This window comes from Poecilia reticulata, linkage group LG10 (genome assembly GCF_000633615.1).
Source record: "Poecilia reticulata strain Guanapo linkage group LG10, Guppy_female_1.0+MT, whole genome shotgun sequence".
Lineage (NCBI taxonomy): Eukaryota > Metazoa > Chordata > Actinopteri > Cyprinodontiformes > Poeciliidae > Poecilia > Poecilia reticulata.
The window spans coordinates 26,689,939-26,715,361 of NC_024340.1; the positions used below are offsets into that span (position 1 = coordinate 26,689,939).

Consider the following 25,423-nt stretch of genomic DNA (forward strand, 5'->3'; position numbering starts at 1 on the left):
ACTCAGGAACAGCCAGCCACTCAGGAACAGCCAGCCACTCAGGAACAGCCAGCGACTCAAGAACAGCCAGCGACTCAAGAACAGCCAGCCATTCAGGAACAGCCAGCGACTCAGGACAAGCCAGCGACTCAGGACCAGCCAGCGACTCAGGAACAGCCAGCCATTCAGGAACAGCCAGCGACTCAGGACCAGCCAGCAACTCAGGAACAGCCAGCCATTCAGGAACATCTAATATATATATATATATATTATAAGAAAATCGAGTTAAAATAGCAGTAAAGCTGAACCTGATAATGTGCGGTTGTGGCATAAAACAACATAGTGATCAAATTGTGCACTAATTACATGCAAGACAGCAGCTCAGTGTGGCTACAACCCCGTAGGAACTTTCTGTCATCTGTCGGCTGTTATCCTGAATTATGACACAGCGTCATGGCAGCACAGTGCTTCCCATACATGGAGGGGGAAAAAATCATAGTCGTCTCTCAGTCCATTGAACAATACAGAATATAAGTAAGCAAAGAGCTTATTTCTTATATTTTTATACCATCATAAGCCACAAATAGTATTAAAATGTACATTTTCTGTGTGTAACTAATGTCACATATTTTCTACATTAGACTAAATCAATAAGTATGGTTCAGTTTAATTCTCTTTCATGCTCAGTCTGGAGTAGACAGTTCCTGACGCCCCCTTGTGGATTTAAATAACCCCTTCACTCCTTTCAAAGTCTGAGATTTATTGCTGGTGTGTTTTTCAGAGAAGAAAAAAATTAAAATACAATTACTTTAAAACAGTAAACTATCATGTAACAATTTACTGCAACCAGCAATGAGCAGAAGCATGTTTTTCTGATTGCTGGTTTAATACAAACAAGTTTCAGATAAAATGGGAAGATTTCTTAATTAAAAGCTCCCGTTCCATCAATTTTCCGCAGGTAAATCTGTAAATGTAACCACCAGAAGCCAATTAAACTCATATGGTATTTTTAAAACTCAAAATGCACATTTCACTTTACGCTGACCCAGAAGAAGAGCTCTTGAATATAGTAATTTCCGACTATGAGCTCTCATTCATTTTTCCAACATTTTTCTGTTAACAAATAAATTAAGGAACAAAAAAATAATAATAATCTGAAGAGCTGCTTTGGAGCAGACTCGTTTAAGTGATCCAAGGAAAAAGAGTCGGTTCTCTAAAACGAGCCAGAAATCCCGGCCTGCCGTGACGTGAGCCCCTCCCACTTCCCCGAGCTCAGACAGGCGGACAAAGTAACACGTTACCGACATCAGTGTTCACGAGACTTCAAGAAGCGTGGTTTGAAAAGACAAAGGCCTACAGAGGACAATAAACCTTTGGCAAAAAATAAATTTGGGGAAAATCCATAAAAAGTGAACGAAAATCTTAGCTGCAGCAAAACTGTTGACAGTTTTGTGATATTTGCAAAAAGGGATGCAACAACTGATCCTGCAGCATAACTAAACCTGTCTTTTATCTCTGATCTGAAAAAATATATATATCTGTAATCATTTTCAGTATATAGGTGGTAAATTGAGTCATTTATACTTGGTTATAAACAAATACTTATGAGAACTCCACCCCCACATACTCACACTGGACTGAGTGTTTCCCGTGATTTCATTCTGTGTCCAGTGTCGAGATGAAGGCAGTGAGGCCAGCATTGTATCAAAGCATAATGTCTCATGTGTAACAGAGTCTCCCATCACTGAGTGGGCCAAACACGTTGCAACACAGAAAGCTCTGACTGGACTGTGGAGGCGAGGTCCAGACCAAGCAGATCAGAGGCTAAATGATAGCTCTGTTAGACATCTGGTGAGTGATGCAGCTCTTAATCTTGCTTTCCAGTCTTACACAAAACCATGCTGCTGTAGCTTTTATCCTGATATTTGATCAGAGGTTTAGCCTTTAAAAATAAGAACTTACAAAAATGATACAGAATTACACGTGTTTTCACCCCATGCAACATGAGCAAGGCTGATAAAGTATACAGATCTCAGTCTCAGAGAACATCAAAGTTTGTGCGAGGTTCTTTGTGTGGGATGTCATATTTGGTTTGCACCAAACGTGTCAGATGTTCTGCTGTGCATTTTATAATAGGCTACAGAAATGATCTTTTGTCGTGCTTTTTATGTTTGTTTTTTCTGGCAAGCTTCACAGTAACCTTTTTGTTTTCTCATAGCAAGCATGTTTCCTCACCTCGCATTTAAGTTAAACACGTGCAGGATCTTTCCGATTTTACTAATGTGAACTTTGACATAACCAGATGTGGTTCTAAATGCCAGTTTATCTTTGAAGACTTCCTTCAGCATCTTGTAGTCTGCTCTCAGGGTTCACTTACTTGGACAACCAGATACATAGACACAAGAAAGAAGCCTGGATTGCTAGAACAACACATCAGACCATCAAAGAATAATAAGTACTGACCTGTTCACATCAGGAAGGAGTACAATGTAATAATAGTAGTACCTAAAGTACCAAATAAGTTGTTTAAATATTTTTAATCGCATGTATTATCAGAGGCTGTTTTTTATGTTGCAGTGTGAGAATATCCTTCTGGAAATTATGGTTAAAATATTTCAATTGTAAAGATTTATACACATCTACAGCATCCATGCCAACAAATGTTTTGACACTCTATGCCAAAGCTAGATGTGATTAAATTAATTTAAAGTGAAAGTTCTCATTTCCGTGAATTTTTTTATAGACCACAGAATGGGATAGAAAACATGTCCCAGAAATCAACTCAAATGTGGGTTTATTTTGTCATGGCACAATGATAAAACATTTTTATCAATCAGTGTCAAATAAACCAAGACTACAAGTTGTTATAAGAAATAAAAAAATAAAATAAATGCCAGTGGTGTCATTTTCATCACTATTTTCAAAGAACATGTGTTGTCTGGTGAGGTGAGTGGCATCAGCACCGTTCATGGTTAGGACATGGAAAACAAAAACATTTAAAACTCAAAGCTCCAAGTATTCTGGAATACTTTTCACTTATAGCATATAGCTGCAATATGCAACATATTCACTGTGTTCAGAGCCTAACGCCCTCTAGTGGAGATCAAGTCAAATTACACATTTAATTAGAAAAAAAATAAGTTAATAACGTTGAACCAGTGGTTTACATGAGTCAGTGATGGCTGTGGTCAGCAAAATCCCAAAGACAACTTATTGCACCGTTTGACACCTTAACAAGAAGTTGCAAACAGAAAACTAACAAAAAACAAACCTAATTCACACCAACAGCAGAAACAATAAAATTAAAACATAGTTCAAATATATGGAATGTATAAAATATAACAAAATTGTACATAGAAGAAAAATAAAGGACAGAGTCTAAGTCATTTCAGACAGACATTAAAAGTAGTTTTCAGTGAATGGAAGAAGTCAACCAGGATGTAACTGACCGACCAATGAGAGCTGCAGCGACTGAACGCCTCACATAGGGAGAACTGTTTGCACATGTTCAGGGACTTGATGTAAAAGCATGGCCATGATGCCCAGAGTCCACAACAAACAAGATTATGGTTAACTTTAAAGCCAAAACATCAAACCCTCATTTTGAACATTTTAGTAGTTTAAATTTTCAGTGCCTGCAAAGCAAGCAAACGGCAATCGTCCAAAAATAAACACATAGTGAAACTAAAAATCCAGGTTTGGTGCCAGTAACTGTGATGTTTACTTCTCTGCCTAGAATAGCAGACACCATAGAAAATTAACTTTAAGAGATGCTAGATTTTTTTATTTTATTTTAAGTGAAATTCTAAAAAGTTATCAGTAATCATTCCCTTATCTATTGAAGAATGCAATTTCATTTGTTTTTATTTTTTGGTCATCCTGTGTGGTGTATCTGCTTCATTTCTCCCTAAATATGTGTTGATGGAAACAACACATATTGATGGAAACAACTCACTGGTTCACTTTGTGCCTGTGTGTTAATGTGCAGCCAACTAAATCAATGTCACTTCATCCCGTTTTATTCATGTTTGTGTAGATCATCCACACAACACATTACCCTGAATACGTCATCCCTGCTGTGAAATACGGCAGTGGCAGGATCATGCTGTGGAAATACATTTCTTAAGCTATTATTAATCTAAATTAGATTATTGGTTGCTGATTAGTGGTTCCTCAAAGTACCAAAAACATTAACAGTTCAACTTAAAGGAACAATTCAAGTTTTATCGACTGAGGTTTAGTGTTTGTCAGTATTAATTACTTTTCCTGTTGAAAATGATCTTATATTACCGTGAGCATCTAAAACAAGACTGTAGTGGAAAGCCAACAGCTGCTGACCCTAGTTTTGAGTGATTTATGCGATTTAAAACACAAGCAGCTAGAGATATCTATGGATTGTAACAATTTACTATTAAATATTAAGCAGCAACAGAGAGACCACTGATAAGTTTTTATAAGTCTGAATAGGCTGCTGTCAGTGCAACAGAATGAAAAACTGAATCATTTTGACCTTTTGTAAATCTTGTAGTCGTTTGGATTTTATCCAGGGAGACTCAAAGCGAACTTACTGCTGAGATAAATTGATGCACAATGCAACTTTGCAAAGCAAAAGTAAAAATTGTTAAATATTTGCCAAAAAGCTGTCAGCCTTCCATCGCGTTCCAGTTACTCACTTTTCTATAACCTCAGCGACATGACATCTTTCTACTACAGGTAGGTAATTACTGATGATATATGCACAGAATTGAACTTTTCTCTGGGTTGAATTTTCAGTATATTATAGGCTTTCTGGACACTTCAATCAATCCACAATCTGGATCCTAATTTAGATCAAACAGAACTTTTTTAAACATGTGAAATACCAGCATGATGACCTGTGGTCAACCCTTGTGATCAGCTCTGGGAAACTGGGAATGTGTTTACACTTTAACAGGAAGTGGAAGATGGAGGATTGCAGCTTTACAAATTTGGGAAGCAATTACAGATGACTGGCTGCAGATGTTCAGAAGTGAAACTAGCAACTATGAAACGGGGTCCTTTATGCAGCAAAATGCATTCAGCTAGTGAGACACAGTATGATCCAGTGATAAGGGGTGGACACAGATGCTACATTAGCATCCACTTTAAAGCACAAAAAGCAGAGACAGAAAAGAAGGCAGCTTCAGCCTTAAAACCTGAGCCTGAACATACAAAAAGAAAACTATACTCGCTCACTACATGGTGGATTTCTAAGTTGGTATAAAAAGCTACACTACATCAAACAAAATGAGAGCAATAAAAATAAAGAACAAAAAGTTATAAATAAAAGCTATAACATGTTTCAATGGCATCATATTCAAGTAATCTTGATAAAGTCCCTGATAGTGGTTCATGTAAACATTGGGGTCATTAACACAGACAGAACCAGCAGTTCTTGAGAAGGCAGCAGCATTTCATATGTACAACACAACAAACCTGCACGTCGTCTTCACCAGGCTGGTCCAGTCACATCAGTTTGTGTTTCAGAAATGAAAACGTCAGCATGAGAAAGCTTGTAGGAGAGCCACATTCACACCTGCATGGGTGAGGGCTCAACTTTGGGAGGAGGAGGAGGGAAAAAAAGAAAACCGAATACTGCCGGCCTGTTTGAGCCAATCGACGTCACCTGCTGTGCACAAAACAATGAGTTCTTGGTCTCCTCTGGGGAATTCTCAGAGAAAAGCCTTTCAGCTCTTTACATCAAATGATAGCTGATTTAGGAGGGGAAAAACGACATGAAAGGCATTCATAACCTTTTTATGTTCTTCCAGTAAAGCAATAGGCCTCCATTTACTTCATTCTATCTTTAGTCTAACATTGGCTTACATAAATATATAATCAGCCAGATTTCCTATAAAATGTGTTACATTTTTGGGATTAGAAGTAAAAAAGAAAATGTTGAGCAGCAAGACGCATTTACCACAGAATACGTTGTGTTCTGTGCACTTCTAAAATTGGCTCAGCTATCACACACACGACCGAGAACAGGCACTGAATGAGGTGGGTGTTTGATCACACTGCTGCTTTCATCTCATTCACAGTGATGACAGTCTCATAATAACATATATTTATAAAGCCAGTTCAGATTATGGCAGAGAGATTTCTGCAGCGCCTCGGGGTTTAACTCGAGGCAGAGGAGCTTTCGTCACGTCAGCGTGATGACTTCCACCGGATCCGTCTTGCCTTTGGCCCTCTGCTTACGCTTGAGCCGTCTATGCGAGAGCGGCGGGGAAGCTGGGGTGGCAAGAGGTGTTGCCGTGCTGACGGAGAGGGAGAGGAGGTCTGTGAATTGATGTTTTGGGGTGGGGAGGTGGGACGGAAGCATTCCGGTGGACTCCCTCTCCGTCTCCTGGCGTCACCTGTCGAAGCAGCCGGCGGGGAAGGTGTGATGCGCGCCCAGGTAGCCCCCGCTGTAGGCCATGCTCAGACAGTGTCGTGGTTCTCCAGCAAGGGCCATCTGCATAGAGATGGGGCTCTGAAGAGGCAGTGCACGGGCCCCGGGCTGGAGACCTGAGGTCAGGCCTGGGTAGGAGGGGAACGCTCCTCCTGCAGTGATGGAGGGTGCCCCCGTTAGCAAGCCCATCCTGTGGCTCTGAAGAAAATCCTGAGACATGTTCACCACGGGGCCCAAAGCCTGAGAGTCAGCTAGTGCTTGGAGCTGGGACAGAGAGGGGGAATGCTGGGAGAGGTGTGTGAAGCTGTCTGGCTGGAAAAGCAACTGTGGTGTGGAGGAGGTGGAAGAAGAGGAGGAGGAGGAGGTCGGTCTCTGGATGGCAGATACCGGTGAGAGGTGGGAAGTCTGCGGCTGTGACTGCAGAGAGGAGGGCCGGTGGGGAGGGGTGGATTTGGTTTTATTGGCCTCCTTCACATCGTTGTCATGAGCCCTGTCATTAGGACAACAAACAGGAAAATAAGTTTATGCTTAGAGAGTCTGTCAAGGATTAAATGCAAGGAAATTCATAAAAGTCTGTTTAATTTAACCTATCAAAAGCACATAAACAATTATTCATATTCCTTAAACGTTATATATATATATATATATATTTTATAGAGCAACACAAAGTGGTGCATGATAGTGAATTGGATGCAAAATGATACGCAGAATATACACTTTTTCCCACCCAAATAAAAATCTGAAAACTAGAAAGACACAAGAAATGCTATACATCCAGTAGCCCATAAAACATCAACACAAAAAACCCATCCATGAATGAATGCATTCATTTGATGTTTGAATAATTTATGCTAAGTAGCCGATGAGAACATCAACACACATTCAATGTCAAAATAGATTTTAAAATCCTCTGTTAACTAGTAACTTAGGATAATAGCTTGGTTGAATGAATGAGTTCAACTGTGGTGTGTATTTTATTTCAACCCCCTTTACTCTGTTACAATAAATAAAATATAATGCACCAAATGACATCCAATTAGTGAAAAAAGTATGTGATTTAATCTCAGTATAAATCCAACAGGTTCTCTGAAGACTTCGGTTTATAGAAAACCTTAGTGAACAAAGAGCGTCATAAATACCAGCACACGGGTTAGGGATGTTGTGGAGAAGTTTAGCTTGGTTACAACACAACATTTCACTAAAGCACATTTTAGCTCAATATTTAAATATGGAAAGAGTGGCAGAACTGTAAAAGTAAAAATCCTTGACCATCCACCCAAACTGACTGGCCAAGCAGGAACAGCAGCATTATTCAGAGGAGCAGCCAAGAGGCCCAGGGTGACTCTGGAGGAGCTGCAGAGATCCACAGCTAAGGTGGGACAATCTGTAAACAGGATAACTATTACCTATGATAATCTAACCTTTATCAAGGAGCAGTAAGAGGAAGAATATCATTGAAAGAAAACTAGAAGTTTTGTTTGAAGTTTTCCACAAGTCAGATGGCGGAAATAACCAGGATGTGGACGAATTACATCTGGTACGATGAGACCAAACTGAACCTTTTGCTAACAAGCACACCACCCTAAACACACCATTCCCATAGTAAAACATACAGTTAACATTATGCTATGTGGAGGTTTTTCTTCAGCACTAACAGCAAAGAGTTGATGGATCCTCAATACAGGGCAGAGTTCACCTTCCAGGAGGACTAAAATCCTAGACATGCAGTCTGAGCTACATGGGACAGTTTAGGAATAAAGTATTTTAATGTGCTGCAATGGTCCAGTCAAAGTCCAGATGTAAGCTCCATTGTGTTCTGCTACTGTTCAAAAACATTCTCCAACCAATCTGACTGAGCTTGAGCTATTTTACAAAGAGAGACAGACAGAAATTTCCATCTCCTTCAAATATCAGTGACAAAATGTGACAAAGTTCAAAGGCTAGGAGCATTTCTGCAGTGCTCTGTATTTACACAAATCTATTCAACTTGCTGAGAACTAGCTGTGCAACTTATTTGATCAAACTTTAAAACAGACCTGACACTGTGATACAACTGAACATGTTCTCCTGGCTACACAAAGACAAATTTTCAATCAACACCTTTGACAAAAGAAAAGAAACAATCTCTCTCAACATGCTGTCACACCTGCCAGAAAGCCCTACCTTGTATTTGATGGGATTTTACTTATGTGTGTTTGTGTGTCTCTTACAGCAGCATTAGCTCAATGCACGGGGTGAGGTGGTCCCAGGAGTACCCGGTTAGCAGATGGAGAGAAGTTGTCCAGCTCGGGGAAATCTGAAGGCAAACGCGAGACGCTGCAACGCAGGCAGCAGCAACCTGAGAGGGTCGAAAATTCAGGAAGGCGTGATCTACAAGAGAAAAAAAAAACAAAAAAAACCATCAAACTTTTAAATCAAGCTTCAAGAATCAGAAATTTAACTCTAAGACATTTAACCCCTTTTTCTCTTGAACTCACCCTGCAGTGAAACCTCCAGGAAGTAGTGAGTGTATTTGTCCATAAAAGCTTTAGTCTTGGACATAGAGGACAGCGGCCAGCCGTTGTAGAGGTCGCCCTCCTGCACCGCGGCGTGGAGGTAGTAGTCGATAAAGTGTGCAGGCGTGGGCATGCACAGGTTCCAGCCGAAGGTCTCCAGCAGCAGCAGCTCCATTTTGATCAGATCCCTCTTGTTAAGAACGAGGTTTAGGCTGCACATAAACCCCAGAGAGTTCAGCTGCTCCAGCTTAGGTACCCGGTCCTCCTTCTCTTCAAATTTACCTGGAAAAGGGAAAAAATAGAAACTGTCCATTCAACCACTTACTATTCAAATCCCTAAAAGGCATTTACGGATATTAGCTACACTTCTTTTAGGCATTAAGCATAGAGTAGAAATTCAAAAGCTTTTTAGACAGTGGTTTTTAATCTCTTGAGCATCAGTGGAAGGAAAATACTCAAAATTATAAACAATGAAATGAATAAACACAAAATGATAAAGCAGAATATAACAGGGTAAATGCAGGTCTCAAAATAAAATTTAAATTTCAGATGAACGCACATTTTGTCTTATTTTTTTTTTAATAATTCAAGAAATAAAGAAAAGACTGTTAGTAATTTAGTATTACTGTTAGATCATATTATGCTTACATATTGTGATGAAAATATTACTACAACCCTAACAGAATCAGCAGCTACGTCTAGTCTGGGTATAAACAGCAGTACGACTCCATCAAGAAGCCTGGACAAAATATTTGCTAAAATAATCATGGAAAACCTCAGCCTTTAGGTTAAAAAAAAAGAATGACAAAGGATTARTTTCTATCCAGTGAGAAGATCTAACATTTTCTGCAGATCCTCACAGTCATAAGAGCAATGTCACTTTAGTCGGCCCCCTCCCAATTTGAAGACGTACTCTTTTCCATAGCAACAGCCCCGAGGCCTCAGGGGTCCATGTGGCCAATGAAGAGGGTTGTTCCTGCCTTTAATCTAAGGCTCTGAGAGGCCTCCACTCCAAAAATTAGGAATGAGGGCGAGGAGGGTGTCAGGTTACTGTGATACAGCTCAGTATTCAAACGGCACACAACTTCCAGTCGAGACTTTACACGAAACTGAGTAGATCCTCAAAAATCAAAGTAAAACTTTCTCTCAAATTAACGTGGAAAATGTAAAGATTTTCTCATTTTTATTAAAAATGTGACAAAGACACAAAAACACTCTTATAAACACAGTACTACCGACAACAACTACTCCAGAGAGTTTCTTATAAAGAGATTCACAATTTCTGACAAACAATGTAAACGTTCTGGTTGCTGCCGATTACTATAATACAGTCAAATGCTTAGAGGTGTAAAGATTTGCAAAAGCCAATTACCGTTCTTGAGAGTACACGGAAATGGCCAAACTATACCCTCGCTACTTATACCGACATAAATAAACACACTTATGTTGACGCAAGCTGCTCAAGCGCCACTCCATGGTGCAATAAGAAGCAGTAGGTTTTATATGCGCCTGCAAGGATTAAAAAGTTGCGTTTCATGCTGGGAACAACAAAACCCTCTGTGGAGTTAATCTACAGATCTAAAACCATGGCAACCAAACACTGAAAATAGGGGTGTTTACTGACATTACTGAGCCACAGTTGTCTGACATGCTGTAGACCTCAATGATCCCTTTATCCCCATGTCTAGAGGAGCATCTTCCTACACAGCGTAAGTTTTATCACCAAAGTTGCGACCCATCATTAAACAGGGCAGGAGGGAGGACGCGTGAAGGCGGGGATCCGCAGCCCAACATGGAGAGAGGTGGGAGTAATGTGTAATTAGCAGAGAGGCAGTAATGGCGTTTCTCCAGCAGAACAGGAAGCACCAGAAACAGAGCTGTTTACAGCCACCAGGACTGGTTCCATGTCTCAGTGCACACTTGCCACATTCTCTCACCCTCATGTCCTTCAAATCAGGGCACCGTCTGCCGCTGGCCATGACCACAAAAACCAGCCGTAAAAAGCCGTCAGCACCTCCATCTATCGAGCCTCTTTGAAGTCGAGGGCCATAATGCAACCGGTCATTGCGCTCACAGTTATGACTGGTTTATAGAACTATATGCAATTTAAATTCAAAGATTAATTTGATATATTGCACGTCTGAAATTGGAACCAGAGATGCTCCAGCTGTGAGGAGCCAGTGTGAATCACTACACCATCCTAACACCTTACAATTCTTATTTTTGTTATTTTTACTTGAAAATATTTAACAGCTGATCCTTTTTTAAAAAAATAACTATTAGCATTAGGGGTGCACAGATTAGTTTTCTGGCCAGTCGCCAATTATGACCTTAAGATTCTGTTTTTGGCCGATACAAATTTTTTATTTTTTTTTTATCTGAAATGTTGCTGAATAAGAAAGTCGCAAGTTGGTATCAGTGGGGTGATTATTTTGTTTGCGAACATGGAGACATGACCTGGTTGGACAAGCCTCTCTAATAGAGGACTGTCTCTGACTTTTAGACCTTTGCTGAGGTAGACAGGATAATAATCTCAGCTTCACATTTAAGTATCGGCTGACCACTGATTTCCCAAAATTAGGAAATCGTCTGGCCGATTTATCAGTGCATCCCTAATTAGCACATATCAAACTGAATAACCTTGAGCCAGAGTCAAATTAAGCTTAACCATCACAGAGAAATGCATTTCTAAATATATATATATATGCTAAATACAGCACAGACAAATTTCTTTTTTTGGTGTACATAACAGTATATGGTACTAGCATTATGTTATTTAACAATAGTATCAAACATGACTTTGTGATGTACGCCTTATTTCCATCACCCTTTAGCAGCAAACCTAGCCCACCAGAGCGCCCATTAGTTCTCTGTTGTCAGTTTCAATCCTGGAAGAGACGGTGCATTCTTCTCTTGTGAGTTCAACTCACCTGGAATGCAGGCAGCAAACTGATCCCATCTCATTCCAGCAAGCAGAAAAAGATCAGCAAAAAACCAAGTCCTTTTCATCTCTAGAAGCTACTTTGCCATAAGCAGCCAACACAAGTAATCCATCACTTGTCACATCACCTACAGTTGATGGGGACGGTGAGCCAACAGAGAAATCTCAGAGGTTAAGGGTTAGGAAAAGGTAAGACCGGGATGCAGAGGCTTGTCCCAGGAGGGCTGCTTGGGGGAAAGGTCAAGGTGGAAAAGGGCTGCAACTGATAAGAGTTTAATGGGAAACCTGAGAGATGCGTTCTCAGACAGGCTAGACTTTATACAGCCAAATGATCCAAAAATAGCCAATTAAAGTGTTTTAATACCAAGATAGTCTGTTGGACTCTGCTCAACAGACCAGAAAATTACAAAAAAAAAAAAAAAAGAAAATCACATTTTCATTTACTTTCACATAGCAAACCAAAGCGCCAGGAAAAAGAGATTGCCCAGCTGCAGTAGCTACTTGTTTGGGAAGGCATCACCAACAGAAAGCAGACATTTGAGGTAGGGGCATGAAGAAGAAGAAGAAGACGACAATCGCTTTGTTCAGTCAGCTTGATTACAACAAAAACAAACAATAGAGCAACAGGAGATTAAAGCAGACCAGAGGTTTCCGTCTTTACTTTCATCATCTAATCTACTTGCTTTTTCCACAAGCTGCTGCCTGGTATAAGTGAGGTTAGAGAGCTTGTTACCTTGTACATGTGATATTTACATCTGGTTCACTTCCTCTCTTTGGTTTGCTGGTTAGTCCATTTGCATTCCAGCAGTTTGTGAGCAAGTTCTGACCAAACAAAGCACTCTATCCAAGGAAACAAACTCTGGTTCATTTAAAGCAGGGGTCCCCAAACTTTTTCCTGTGAGGGTCACATAACTTTTCCCTTCTCTGCTGGGGGGCCGGAGTCAGTTTGTAACAGAAAAACTGTGACGATTGTAGGAGTGCCTAAATATAAAAATTTATTGTTTTTAAGAAAGCACAATCCGGACTATAAGCCGCACGTCCAAAGTTTTTTTTTTTTAAACGGTAAACATACACATATAAGCTGCACCGGACTATAAACCGCAGATATCTCTGCCGCTCCAGATTTTCCACAACGATGCAGCAGCAGCAGAGGGGGGCGGACACCCAAAATATGAGTCATAACAGGTCAAATGAATATCACATTTATTATGGTGGAAAAAGAAAAAGTTGACAAGTTTAGATTTAACTGAACTAATTATGGTAGTTTCCGAATGGTAACTGTAACAGTAAAAGTGCTGATCCTTCATGTCTGCTACTAGCATGTGCTAAATGAAAATAGGCGCCGCCGCCGCCGCCTTCTTCTTCTTTAGATTTTAACAGCAGCTGCATCCATTATTGTTGCACTACTGCCATCTATCATCTAATATCTATACCTCAAATTCTCATAATGATCCCAAACAAAAAATCTTTTTCCCCTCAATGCTACTTAACTGATCAACAACATTCTCAAATTTCAATTCCCTATTAAAACCTAATTCCCTTTTAATGGGCGCTTTCTTCTTTTATTTCCAATTTTGACTTCCAATGATTCACTTCCTGCTACCCTGGTGGTTGAAGAAAAATATTCATATTTGGGCTATAAGCCGCAAGATTCAAAGCTTAGGAAAAAAGTAGCGGCTTATAGTCTGAAAAATATGGTATATAAAAAAAGAACTAAATGCTCTCTAGTATTGTTCAGAGGGCCGGACCAAATGTGGAGGCGGGCCGTAGTTTGAGGACCACTGGTTTAAAGGAAACCAAACAGCTCCTGTGTGAAAGCCTAGCCACTTTCAGCCTTTTTTAGGGTAAAAGCATCAGTAAATTTTGTTGTATTTGAACTAGCATCTATAAAAGAAGACAGTTGGAGAAATCTCAATTTGCTTTCTCATTTTTCACAGATTAAAAACTAATGGGCAACACTTTAGACACAGCATCAATGTTAATTTATCCCCCAAAATGAACAAACATCTAGAAATGTCCCAAAACTAAAAAACAAATAGAAATTAATAGAACACAATGTAGAAATATGTTATTTTATATTTTCTCGGTAATGCAGAAGAAGGTAAAGATAAATATCTCTGACATACTAAAATATCCAACAAACTGTTTTAGATTTTCTTCCAATTTTACCGGGCTTGGATCACTTCTTCTTCTCCTCCTTAATAATTTTCATTGGTTGCTTTATCTTTCACTGCGAGTCTGTCACAGCTCCGTCACATAATATCCTTGTTGCCACCCCTGGTCCTGGGGGCTCCGACAATGTAGACCCAAGCTGACCTCTGACCGAAAAAGCTGAATGCTTGGGTGACCATAGAGAATTGCGGAAACCTCTGTTCTATGCATGTGTGTGTCACGGTGTTGGGTGGGATTCAATGAGCCGGGAACACCCTGAATCCAACTAGGCAGCGGCATTTACTATTCTACTTTATAAATCAGGATTGCAAGACAGCTCTTAGGGTGTTTTCACCCCAGATAGACCAGTAGACTTGGTTTGATGTGGGACTAAACGTATAACATGTTACAGTTGGTGAGGTTTGCTTTTATACTGCAGTGTGTGAAACAATCCAAACCCTTTGAAAACCCTGCATACCCCATCACCTGAACCAAGAACTACTGAAAGAAATGACATATACTTACAGAGACATGAGCATAACGTCCTTCTTCACAAAATATAAACAAAAATTGAGTTGTTCCATAGTCTAGTAGTGGCAGAATTTCTCTTTTGTCTTTGGGAAAAGACTGTGAGCCATTTGCCCTGCTGCTATTAGACTCTCATGTTTGTTTTTGTTGTATTTACCCAGAGTGCCCTGCGCTACAGAGCGCTTCCCGCTTTCAGTCTCCGGTCTGCAAGGCATTCACGTGTGAATCCGAACCACACTAGAGTTCACTTCCACTGAACCGAGACCTAGGTTTGTAGGCGGACCAGAGTTTGCTTTTGGTTCGCATCAGAGTTCAATTGCACATTCACACCTTCCCAAACGAACCAGACTTTCTAGGCAAACTAACTAAACAGGACTGGTGTGAATGTACTCTAAATCAAGAGATTACACTCTTAGATTACACTCAGTATTTATCTTCTAATCAGTCTGCGTATCATTATACAGTTTTTTTTAATGCAAGAGCCCTGCATGTGAAGAAGCTTAGCTTGAGAAGTGATCTCTCTGTTATTCTACATTTCAGGGCACCCTGTTGGGTGGTTCAGTTCCAACATGTTCCACCTCCTCTCCCACCCGCTCTGCCTCCATATACCCTGCTTAACATCAGCAGCCATCCTACCTTTGAAGTGCCACTCCGTTCACCTCCCACACCTCAGCGGCTGTGGGGTTACTTTTACAGGGTGCCCTGTCCCGGGACTGACTCTCAATGCTGGACCCTGACAAGGTGAGAGGAGCGAGGAGGAAGCAGAGCAGGGAGCAGAAAGGTAAAACAACACCGCTTTTAAATAGCCATTTGGCTCTTTGTGTTGGGGAAACTCAAATATTCTCTGTAGGTTTATCATGTAGTCGTCATGACGACCCACATCCTCTTATAGTTGCTTGGCTCATGGTGAACCCTGCTCCATGCACACATACACAACAGCCTTCACGCCTCAGAGTGTGCTCCCCTTCCCCCCTCTGTGGGAAGGCTCTGGCGGGCCGGTCGGCTTGCATTGACTGGCTTTTGTTTGAGGCCTGACTCGGAGAGCATATGGCAGGTGCCCCTCAGCACACAGCCCGTCCCCACCCCCGGGCTCCGAGGCCCGTGCTCTCGCTCTCTGTGGTCAACATGAGTGAGCCTCATGTGCTCAGTCATTTCAGCAGGATGTTCTTTATTGTTCTTGTTGTTTTTACCCCCCACCCCCACAATACAAGTGACTTAATCGGGTTTATTCAATGAAACGCTTTAAAAATACAATAAATCCAGACAAGATTATGTATCTGGCATAAACAGAAAATGACATGTTGTAAGCTTAAAACAGAAAATACAACATTCTTGTTCTGGCTGACAAACACACATTAATGATGTCATCTATGTGAAACAAACAGCTGCAGTATGCAAAGCTGATACTCCGTGGACTCAAACCTGCCAGCAAGACTGATGTGATCCCTGCAGGACACGGAATGTAGTACAAAGGAAACTTTGTGGTTCTGGGATGACAGGATCAGCCCAGGACTGTGGTTTCTCTGATTAATTGGGCTCTCAAAGCTAAGCGGCATCTCTAAATAAGTGGCTGACAGTCAATAACACTCAGCCCTAAAAGGATTTTAAAAAATGGACCATAGTCTATATCCTGCAAAAGAAAGAGAAGCTCATCTTTGGGCAAACATACACACACACGGGCCTACAAAAAAACAACAACAAAAAAAAACACACTTACAATAGAGTAACAGGATTAGGCAGTGACTGCTGAGAGGCACAAAAGAGGTATAGATTAATTAACCAAGTGCGGAAGGCAGGAAAGTTAAAAGAAAGACAATTGTGCATGCAAAGGGAAGCAGTGAGACCCTGGCAGGTTGTTCAATAACTAGGCCAGATTCCAAAGCACCTCAAGACAGATAAAAACCTAAGTCAACTGTGAATCAAACAGCCTTTCAAGCCTTCATCAATCATGACAGAGACTCCCCCGAGTGCTGGAGGAGCACAGGAGAACAGAGAGCCACGGCAAATTAAAGCTATGATCAGAAGACTCAAGACGAAATCAGATTAATCTATTAGAGATTCATAAAACAAAACTCCACTCAGGTCTGGATGTCACTTCCTTTACCTGACTAAGTGAACAAACTCTAAAATCTATTATTAGCCTCTCATGTGATTGTTTTTAAATAATAAAAAAAAGAAACTCAAGTCTCACATCTCACCACAGAGACTTGAGCCTGATTGAAGATGGTCTGTTTCAAATCCACTCACACGCACCCTCATGTACACGCGCACACACACACACACACACACACACACACCAAGCCCTCCCAAGTGAACGAGCTCTTTTCCAGACTCCCATTCTGACAGCATCATTAGTCTAATTATCCATGATGCCAAGGGCTGCATTAATGCACGAAAAAGCTCACAGTCTGCTAATCACCAGACAGACATTGAGACAGTAATAACCACCAAGCAACCTGCACCGTGCAGCAGTGGGGGAAGAATGATTAACACACCTGCTTCAGCACAAAACAAAAAGAAACACCAAGATTTCACAGCAGAAGAGGCAAACTGGCAACCACTTGTGTTCAGAAATAATTTTAGCTTGAAAAGAGATTTGGCCAGAAACAATTGTAAAAAAAAAAAATCTAACTTGGTGAAAACTGATGTAAGCTGCATGTTTGCTCTCCCAAACGAAGGATTTTTCAGTTTTTATATCGAGTTTTGAGACAAAAATTTCATTTAAAAGTGCCTTATTTTTTCATCCTTTTAGTAGACGGGTGATGCCTTTTATATAAGCTGCCACAAGGGGGACATTAACACATACCAAGATGATAAAGGTGTTACAGCAACACCTTCATCTTCTCTGTTTTACAATTTTGACAAGTACAGTTAAATATGTTGTGGAACATATTGGATTAGGAAATAATGGAAATCCCTTAATGAATGTTGGAGTTGATTTAACTCTGCACGAAATAAACTAAAACAAAAAAACTGAAGTGCTATCAACTCTAATTATAGCTGTTTCAATAGTGAAACCCTGTTTTGCTGCAGAGCTGTGTAACAGACTCATCTGACCCACATAGTAAATGAGGTCACCTCTATTTTCTATACAAATACACAACAGGCTAATTGTTTTACAAGCAACACCAGTACAAGCTAAATATTTCTTGTATTTGCTGTTAGATATCTATTAATATTAGCAGATCATCACAGAGGTGTTAACAGAAGACAGGAAGTGCTTAGTGTTAAGATTTGCAAGAGTCACAAATTTAGTGCAGAGATTAAAAGAGAAAATCATAGTTTGAAAGTTGCATGTATGCCATGTTTTTAAACCAGTGAAAGTTACTTTGAAGAAATTAAAATCTATACTGAGCTATCTAATAATTAGTGTTGATAATATATGTATAGATAGATAAGTGACACTTAATTTAGGGTTAGGGTTAGTTTGTTTTGGTTCAAAGAATTTAAATGCAACTTGCTTCCAAACTTTTGGCCTGTAGTGTAAATAACAGAAAGATGCTTAGACTCCTGTCTAAATACAATAAATCAATTCATGACATAACCTAACTTTAATATTAAATTATAATCTTGGTCTAGGTGTAGATACTTGTGTCTCAAAGTGTGGAGTATTTACTGTGTGTAAATATTCAACGATGAGAGACAACTCAAACTTTCAGCAAAAAAATAAATAAATAAAAATTACATTCATCTGAAACAATGCTTCAGCTCATTCAATACTTTTTTTTATACAGTAATAAATCATAATTTGCCACAAAAACCTCTCACTGGTTCACCTCTAGAACCACCCTGGAAACAACTACCAATCCAAATGCACATTTAGATTTAAAAGTTGTCACACAAACTTCAATCAAAATGGATACTCTTCTCTTTAACTCACACTTCAGACTACAAAGTGAAGCTGGGGTGAAAGAACACAATCTCTAGGGTGCTGCTTAAATTAACCATATTTCAGGAAGTGCTTTATCTTGTGCCATGCTGCAGAAACCACAGATGCTTTAGGGCAAAGAGATCTACCTGAAGCTGTTGTTTGTTTAAAGAAAGGATTCTTTTCAAGATAATTTTATCTATTCAAAAGCCATTGACAACAAACAAGATTATTTCAGAAAGAAAAACGCAAACCAAAATAAACCAAACATTTTTTTAAACGCAAGATTAATTCTCCTTTCTGAACTTACTAGCTAGCAGCAGACAAGAGAGGGCGATGATGTAGAGCTGTTTCACAGCGACATCGTAGTGGTCCATGAACAAGTCGAGCAGGTAGACGGCCAGGTGCCGTGCCGTAGGACACAGCTGGTACCGATTGCTCAGGATGGCCAACAAGTCTGCAAAGTAGCGTCGCATGCCGATCTGCGGAGAGTGGGCCCGGTAGACGGGCAGCTTCAGCTCCTGGTGAGGGAAAAGAAAGATGAGCAGAGTTGAAAACGACAGGGGGTGATAAGAGCAGGGTGGGCAGGAAGCGGCGTTGGAGAAATGTGGGGGATGAGGATTGTATGCATGATAATAGTGATCCTTCACATCTCCAGTTGATGGGGTTTAACTGCTCACAAGTGACCTGAAAAGACTGATATATAGAGAGAGTTTCCACTTAAGAGAGCAAATTCTTCAGCATGATTCAGCCTTAGCTCAGTTTTACTGAATTCACCGTTGTTGCAGAAAACTGAAGCTAATTTGGATCATTGCAGGGGGCTATGAACAATGAGCCGAGGGTTTGTAAGTGTGCAGTTTGAGGAGGGGAGGGTCTTCCTCCAGCAGAGTTCAGCAGCAGATAGGATTAGGTTTCACCCCTAACACATCTCCTATTCATGTTCAATTAGCTGCATGTGTTTCAAAGTGGAAAGAAGACACTCTGGGGTATTAGAATGGAATCGGCCGAGGGTATCTTTCTGAATCAGCTTCAAATAAACTAGAACAAAAAAAAAAGGCTCTGGTTTTTGCTTCAGAAGCCAAAAACATTTAGAACAGTATGTACGCATTTACACAGCAGCAATTTTCTGGTTTTAAAACAAACATATTGGAATATTTCTAAAAGTGTTGCACGCTCTGGAAATAGAAGCCAGCACAAGATATAATGGGTTGGATTAGAAAATGCCAACAGGTAGATTAGAGTCTACATACACAGTCCGTAAAAAGCACCAAAGCTAAAAGTGAAAGGCAAAAATATTCCTTTTATTGCTTTTGAGCTGCAATTTCTCAGCAAGCCAGTGATGTAAAACATTCAAAATCTGTCTGCAGATTATAAGCAATGACTAATCTTAATGATTCATCTAAAATCCAGACAGTTTTTTTATTACTAAATACATCAAAACTAAAAACACAAGACTTTGGTGTATGAATGTATCAACCTTTTGTTGAGTTTTAAAACAGTAATTATCACACCTCAAGCAAAATCAGGAATGAACCAGCCTGGTCGGTTCGTCTGTATCTGGGTCATTGAAGGCAGAGGCCTGTAAAATGTGGGGCCATTAGATTCTAAAAGGTGGCTTTTCTTCCTATAATTACTCCAATGAATGCTACGGGTTGGAAATACAAAAGCTCAGGAAACAGCTGGTAGATTTTTCTATATAGAAAATATCTGCTTGTTGGAGCAGATCCAAGTTTTTGGATAAGCTCTCGGGAAAACATGTTTACAGTCAATAGAATTTGCTGCGAGGGCAAAACTGCCAACACGGTCAGAGTTACACAAACTGTCAAGTACTTATTTTGAGCACAACTAAAAAAAAAAGCCTGTGATGCTAAGACTGACACTTCAATGGAATCCAAAAATAAACAGTGCCCCCCCTCCTCCCCACATCAATGTATAGCAGCAGCACCGCCCCCAGAGCCTCAAACTCCCATATCAACCGATCCTCCCAAAATTCTCCTCCCCTCCCACTGCCTCTGGTCCATCTGTCTGTCTAGGGGTGCAAGGGCAGCAGGAGGAAGGGAGGGAGGGGGGCATAGGGGGATGGAGTGATTTGAGGGAGGAGGCTGCTGCAGTCTGGAGGGCTGGGGAGGTGGTGGCGGGGTCTGCATGGAGCAGAGAAGTGCCTTTGTGGGGGGGAATCGCACCGTAATTAAGGATTCCACAGCTGCCTGCTGATTTGCATGTCTGATAATTTGCCACATGCTACACAGCACTGCTATCTCCCACATCAGGGCATTATCACTGCAGCAAACGTCGTTAAGGCTGGATGAGACGGTGGGGGTGCGGGCGCCGTGCAGGAGATCTGAGCGCCGTATGAGGCTCTGATAATGATTCCACCATTCTCTCCCACTACACTTTGGATATTTTCTGAGAGGAAAATATCCAACAATCTCTACTAATTGCGAGTTGTTTTTGTTTTTTTAAAGTCTTAACATTTATTAGGGTTAAAATACAATTCATTCTAAAAAAATGCATGTGTTGCTTAAATAAAGCTCCTTTTACAAAGCTGATATGTGCAAATGTTTAAAATGAATAACTTTAGCATTTTTCTATTGACTGTAGCTTGAGGATCATTTCAGTAATAAGCAAACTTGTTTTGCAGTAAATCCTCTAAAATCTTAAAACATTTTACACATGCTATTTGTGGCTGAAAATTGTTCAATGTCGTCCCATTTGTGCTCTGTCACTGCCTAAGAACGTCCAACAGGTTATGAATGCTACTTTATCTGATTTTTATCATGTGGTGGAACAGCAAAACACGTCGACTCAATTGCCAAAACTAAAAGAGATCAACGGATAAACCTTTCAGAAAATACTCCAACACCTTCAGTGCTTCAAGGCATCATACACTGCTAAATCAAAAGGTATTTGTACCTCAGGAAAATCCCTGTACGGAGAATCCTCACTGCTGAGTGAAACGCATGCAGATTTACAAGCAAGACACCAAACTGCTCTGTAATGATGTGTTCACAAGCTATGCGTCATGCTTTGCTTAATCCTCAGTTTACAAGAAAGGTATTGTGCTACAAGGTACACCATAACGTACTGAGACGATTGTTTCAGATGCAATCGGAAATGTAGACATAGGGCAACCAAGACCGAGCTGAAGGCTGACAGTAATGCTCTCCTATTATAGTAAGTGGAAATAAATGTGGGTGTTCAGCCTGTTTCCACATCAGTGCAGATTCTCGCTCTCATGCTGGGTTTTTCTGAGTCAGATAATGTCCAGCTTGAGAAAGGTGAGTCAAACATTACCTAAAAGTGACTCAAAAACATCTGGTTAGGAATCCAAAATGCCACAGAGTTCACTTGACTCATGAATGCAGTTAAAGGCAGATGAAGACACCTGATCCCATTGTATCTTCACCACCACAGGGGTCCTGAGCTGAAAAATACCAGTCAAGTCACAAATGTCTCAATTAAAGTGACACACACAAGGAGAGGCATGTTCATGCCTCGAGGATAATTAACACATTCTTAATTTGTGAATGCAGTTAAATTTAACTCAAGATTAAAAAGGCAACGGAGCTATAAATAGTTTTTGTATTCTATGTATACTTTGAAGAATATCAATAACTTTTTAAGTCCTTTTTAGACTCTGATAAAACATGTAATATTTCGTTTTTAAAAAGCTGCTAATATAATAATATGCCAAGCAACAGCAACGATTATTTTTCAGAAAGTTTAGAGTTGCCCAAGCAGCAACATCAAACTAAAATCTTTACCAACATCAAGTATGTAATTGCTAGGTGATTACACTATGACTGCACCATTCTCTCAAAAACACCTTCATAGTTGTTTTTGTAAGCAACATTTCAAGAATTGCTGATGGTAATGTAAATATACTTAGAATATCTTTTATTATTTATTTTCCTTGGATTTCGGTTAGCAACATAGCAAGGGCTTCTGCTCTGACAGACCCAATGCTTATTTACCTGAAGACCAGGAGTCTATTTTTTATGAGACAAATACTTAGATAATCTTTTGAAGCAGTTGTATGATAAAAACAGTCAGATCTGATATGTGAACACATGTTTAATTAGACTGGATAAGGTCCAGAGTCCATCATATTGTTTACTTAAAAAAAAGAGCAAAATAAAAGTCTTCTGTGATATTATTTAAGTGAGAAAATATGAATTTATATGAGGTTATATTACTACATTTATTCTAATCCCTATAAAACGGAAAAGATTTATTAAAGACTTCAGACATATTTTTAAATAAGTTGTTATAGTGATTTTTGAAATGTCCTTGGACACTAAAAAAATTAAATCTTAGTGTTAGTTGAAAAGCAATTTTATTGGTTTTTCAGATTATTTCCCCCCCCATACAACTCTTTTGAAAATGTTTCTACATTCATAACACAGCACAGCTTCCCTTCATCTTTGTTGTGGATGAGAAAAAACCACATTTTGAAATATTTGTACGAGAACTTTTCAAAAACATTCTATAAAATCAAGGCTGTCCACACATGTAACAAGAAAAACTTCCTTACTTCAAGCTAAAAGGGAGTAATTATAGATACGTCACTATCAATGAGTCCGCTGCTGACATTTTTGTTCCGGTTGCTGGATTTGGGAGTTTGCTACTGGCTGCACCATCCCAATAAACACCACTCATTCACAATTGTGGGTCGTAGTTTAGAAAGTTCCTTTTTTGATAACGCACATAACCAGAATTCAGTTTCTTATTGCTTTTTTCAGTTCTTTCCCTTTTCTTATAGGATATGGTTAGTCTGAATAATCTCAGCTATTTTTATACCAAAATTTAACAGGCCAGTATCCACGTCAAATGAGAAAAACTGCAAGTGAATTTTTGACCCTTTTTCCAAGCACATTAGAAAATGTCAAGATACTTAATTTTCAAAATATTTACAGTACTTTTAGCTTTATTTTACCACAAGATCTTTCAATCCACAATGTTCTCCACTGCTGTTTTTAATGTTAAAAATATATTCCAGCCAAATAGATCAAATATTCTCTGAATGTTTCATGGCAATACCTTAAATACTGTAATGGTTAACTAATTTCTTGATAAATATGTTCATTCCAAACACAACTTTTCACAGATTTCGATTTGAATTGAGAGACTTGAATTACAATAGAATTTTAGATGATAAACGCTTAACCTTCTAAAATTTTAAACCTACATACATGATTTTAAATAATTTGAAATGTCGTTGCATGCTCTTCCTGATGAAACCTTTTAGAAAATTTGACCAACAAATTAATTTTAAGAGGCCAACTCACCTTAATGCGTAAGGACTGATGGATGTCTGAAGCTAACTGTCCTTTCCACCACTGCAGCTCCCTCTCCATCCTTCCCATTCAGAGGAGGCGTCCACAATCAAGTTTTACCTGCTGAGACGGATGTTTCCCAAACGGGACATATTTAAGATACCTCAAAGAGCACATTTATGCGATTATGGCTTTAACATTTACAGCTTTAATGCAGCTTTACACGAATTACATTTGACAGAAGGACAAGTTGAAGTTCCTCTGTAAATGTTTTAATTACAGAACAATCAATGGTTAATTTGCCCAGACTTGTGATTAAATGTGTTAATTGTATGTGTTTTGAAAAATACCTCAGCTTGGACAACGTTGTAGCTAATTAAACAGCAGCAATCCGTTTGCTAACACAGGCCATCCTTTCTGCTCGGGAATTTAAATGGCTCATTTAAATGCCCGCTCGGCCACGCTGCAGGTCACATTTTTCACAAAATCTTTCGGATATCCGTCTTTTGGCAAGTTCTTATACAAGTCAGAAAATAAGTAAGAAATTCAACAAATTAGTCACTAAAACATCACCACGACGGGGGACTAACATGCCCACCGAGCTCTGATATTCTCCACTCGTTTGAAACAAAAACAGAACATGAACACTAAAAACTGACGCTTCATCTCAAACTAACGTCGCTTTTCCTATAAAACAATAATATAGCTAACTTTTCATAGTAGTGGTTATTACATGTGCCACTCACCGCTCCGTTGGGAATGCCCCCCAGACCCTCTTTGTCTCAGTCCGACATCCTGAATGAGAGAACTCCTCCGCGGCTCAACTTTTAAACAGACCTCTCTCTGACGCCGAAAACGAAAACTTCAAATGCGCTGGAGAGCTCATCAAACAGCCGCCACCGAGAAAAATCCCACCGAAGGCCCTTGGGTTTAACCACTTTTCCCCCAACAGTTCACACTTTTTCCAGCCACAATCAGCTCCGCCGTTTTCTCTCCGGTGCCTCGGCTCTAACAAAGTAGCCTCTTCGGCTGCGCCAGCTGCTGCTGCTGGGCTCGTGCGCCGCACGCTTGGTCCCTCCTACACGTAAGCATGGGAGTTGTAGTTTTTACCAGGTCACTGTAAAAACTACAACTAGCAAAATTTGCTACAATCCAATAGAATGATAGCTAATTGTATACAAACATAAATGTGTGATGACTTCAATAAAACTCTAACAAGTATCCAAAAACACAAAATTATCCACAATTATGCAAATACTAAAACATATTAAATGCATAATGAAACCTCAAAATAATCAATTTAGTTGAAATTAATTTTAAGGTAAAATTGTAGACTATTTATATCATGCTCACTGCGCTACAAGAAATAGGTCCTAAAGTGCACTAGCTCAAGAAATAAATAGCAACAAAATAAAAATATTAAAATGTAATGACTCCTTAAAATAAAATAAAATAAATACATAAATAATAAACAAGTATAAAATGTGTAAGTATTACATTAAAATAACAATTAAATGACTAGATTTATAAATTATAGAAAATTATAATTCCTTCTTATATATTTATTTTATGCTTTTGATCTACAATATATACTAAAAATGTGTCAGTGAACACTTAATTAATTATATTTTCAGAAAGTATTAAGTATTAAACTTACTATACTACATGTAAATTTATCAAAAATATTTTGGATTCTATTCATAAACTAAATTTCAGCTTCCTTATATTTCAAGCGTTGATCTTTTTTTTTCTTTTTTTTATTGAAATAAAACT

General features: G+C 39.4%; 1 protein-coding gene across 2 annotated transcripts; it reads right to left on the reverse strand.

The window, feature by feature from the left end:
• Positions 1-2,756: 2,756 nt before the first annotated feature.
• Positions 2,757-25,085, reverse strand: ccnjl (cyclin J-like). Of its 2 annotated transcripts, none has more exons than XM_008420079.2 (6): positions 24,397-25,085; positions 23,663-23,770; positions 18,685-18,895; positions 8,869-9,168; positions 8,602-8,761; positions 2,757-6,881 (listed from the first exon to the last, which is right to left on the reverse strand). In XM_008420079.2, the coding sequence occupies exons 2-6, from the start codon at positions 23,738-23,740 to the stop codon at positions 6,353-6,355; spliced, it is 1,278 nt and encodes a 425-aa protein (XP_008418301.1). In that variant the 5' UTR covers positions 23,741-23,770; positions 24,397-25,085; the 3' UTR covers positions 2,757-6,352. The 2 variants fall into 2 exon arrangements, with proteins under 2 accessions (XP_008418301.1, XP_008418300.1); XM_008420078.2 differs by having other exon boundaries at positions 23,663-23,773.
• Positions 25,086-25,423: the final 338 nt, after the last annotated feature.

Bases quoted from the DNA above. Each gene is read 5' to 3' on its own strand.
- ccnjl (XM_008420079.2), bottom strand. From the start codon at position 23,740: ATGGGAAGGATGGAGAGGGAGCTGCAGTGGTGGAAAGGACAGTTAGCT. The intron at 8,762-8,868 runs GTGAGTTCAAGA...TTTCTCTTGTAG, and splicing joins CCTGGAGGTTTCACTGCAGG to ATCACGCCTTCCTGAATTTT. The intron at 6,882-8,601 runs GTAAGAGACACA...TCCTAATGACAG, and splicing joins TGCATTGAGCTAATGCTGCT to GGCTCATGACAACGATGTGA.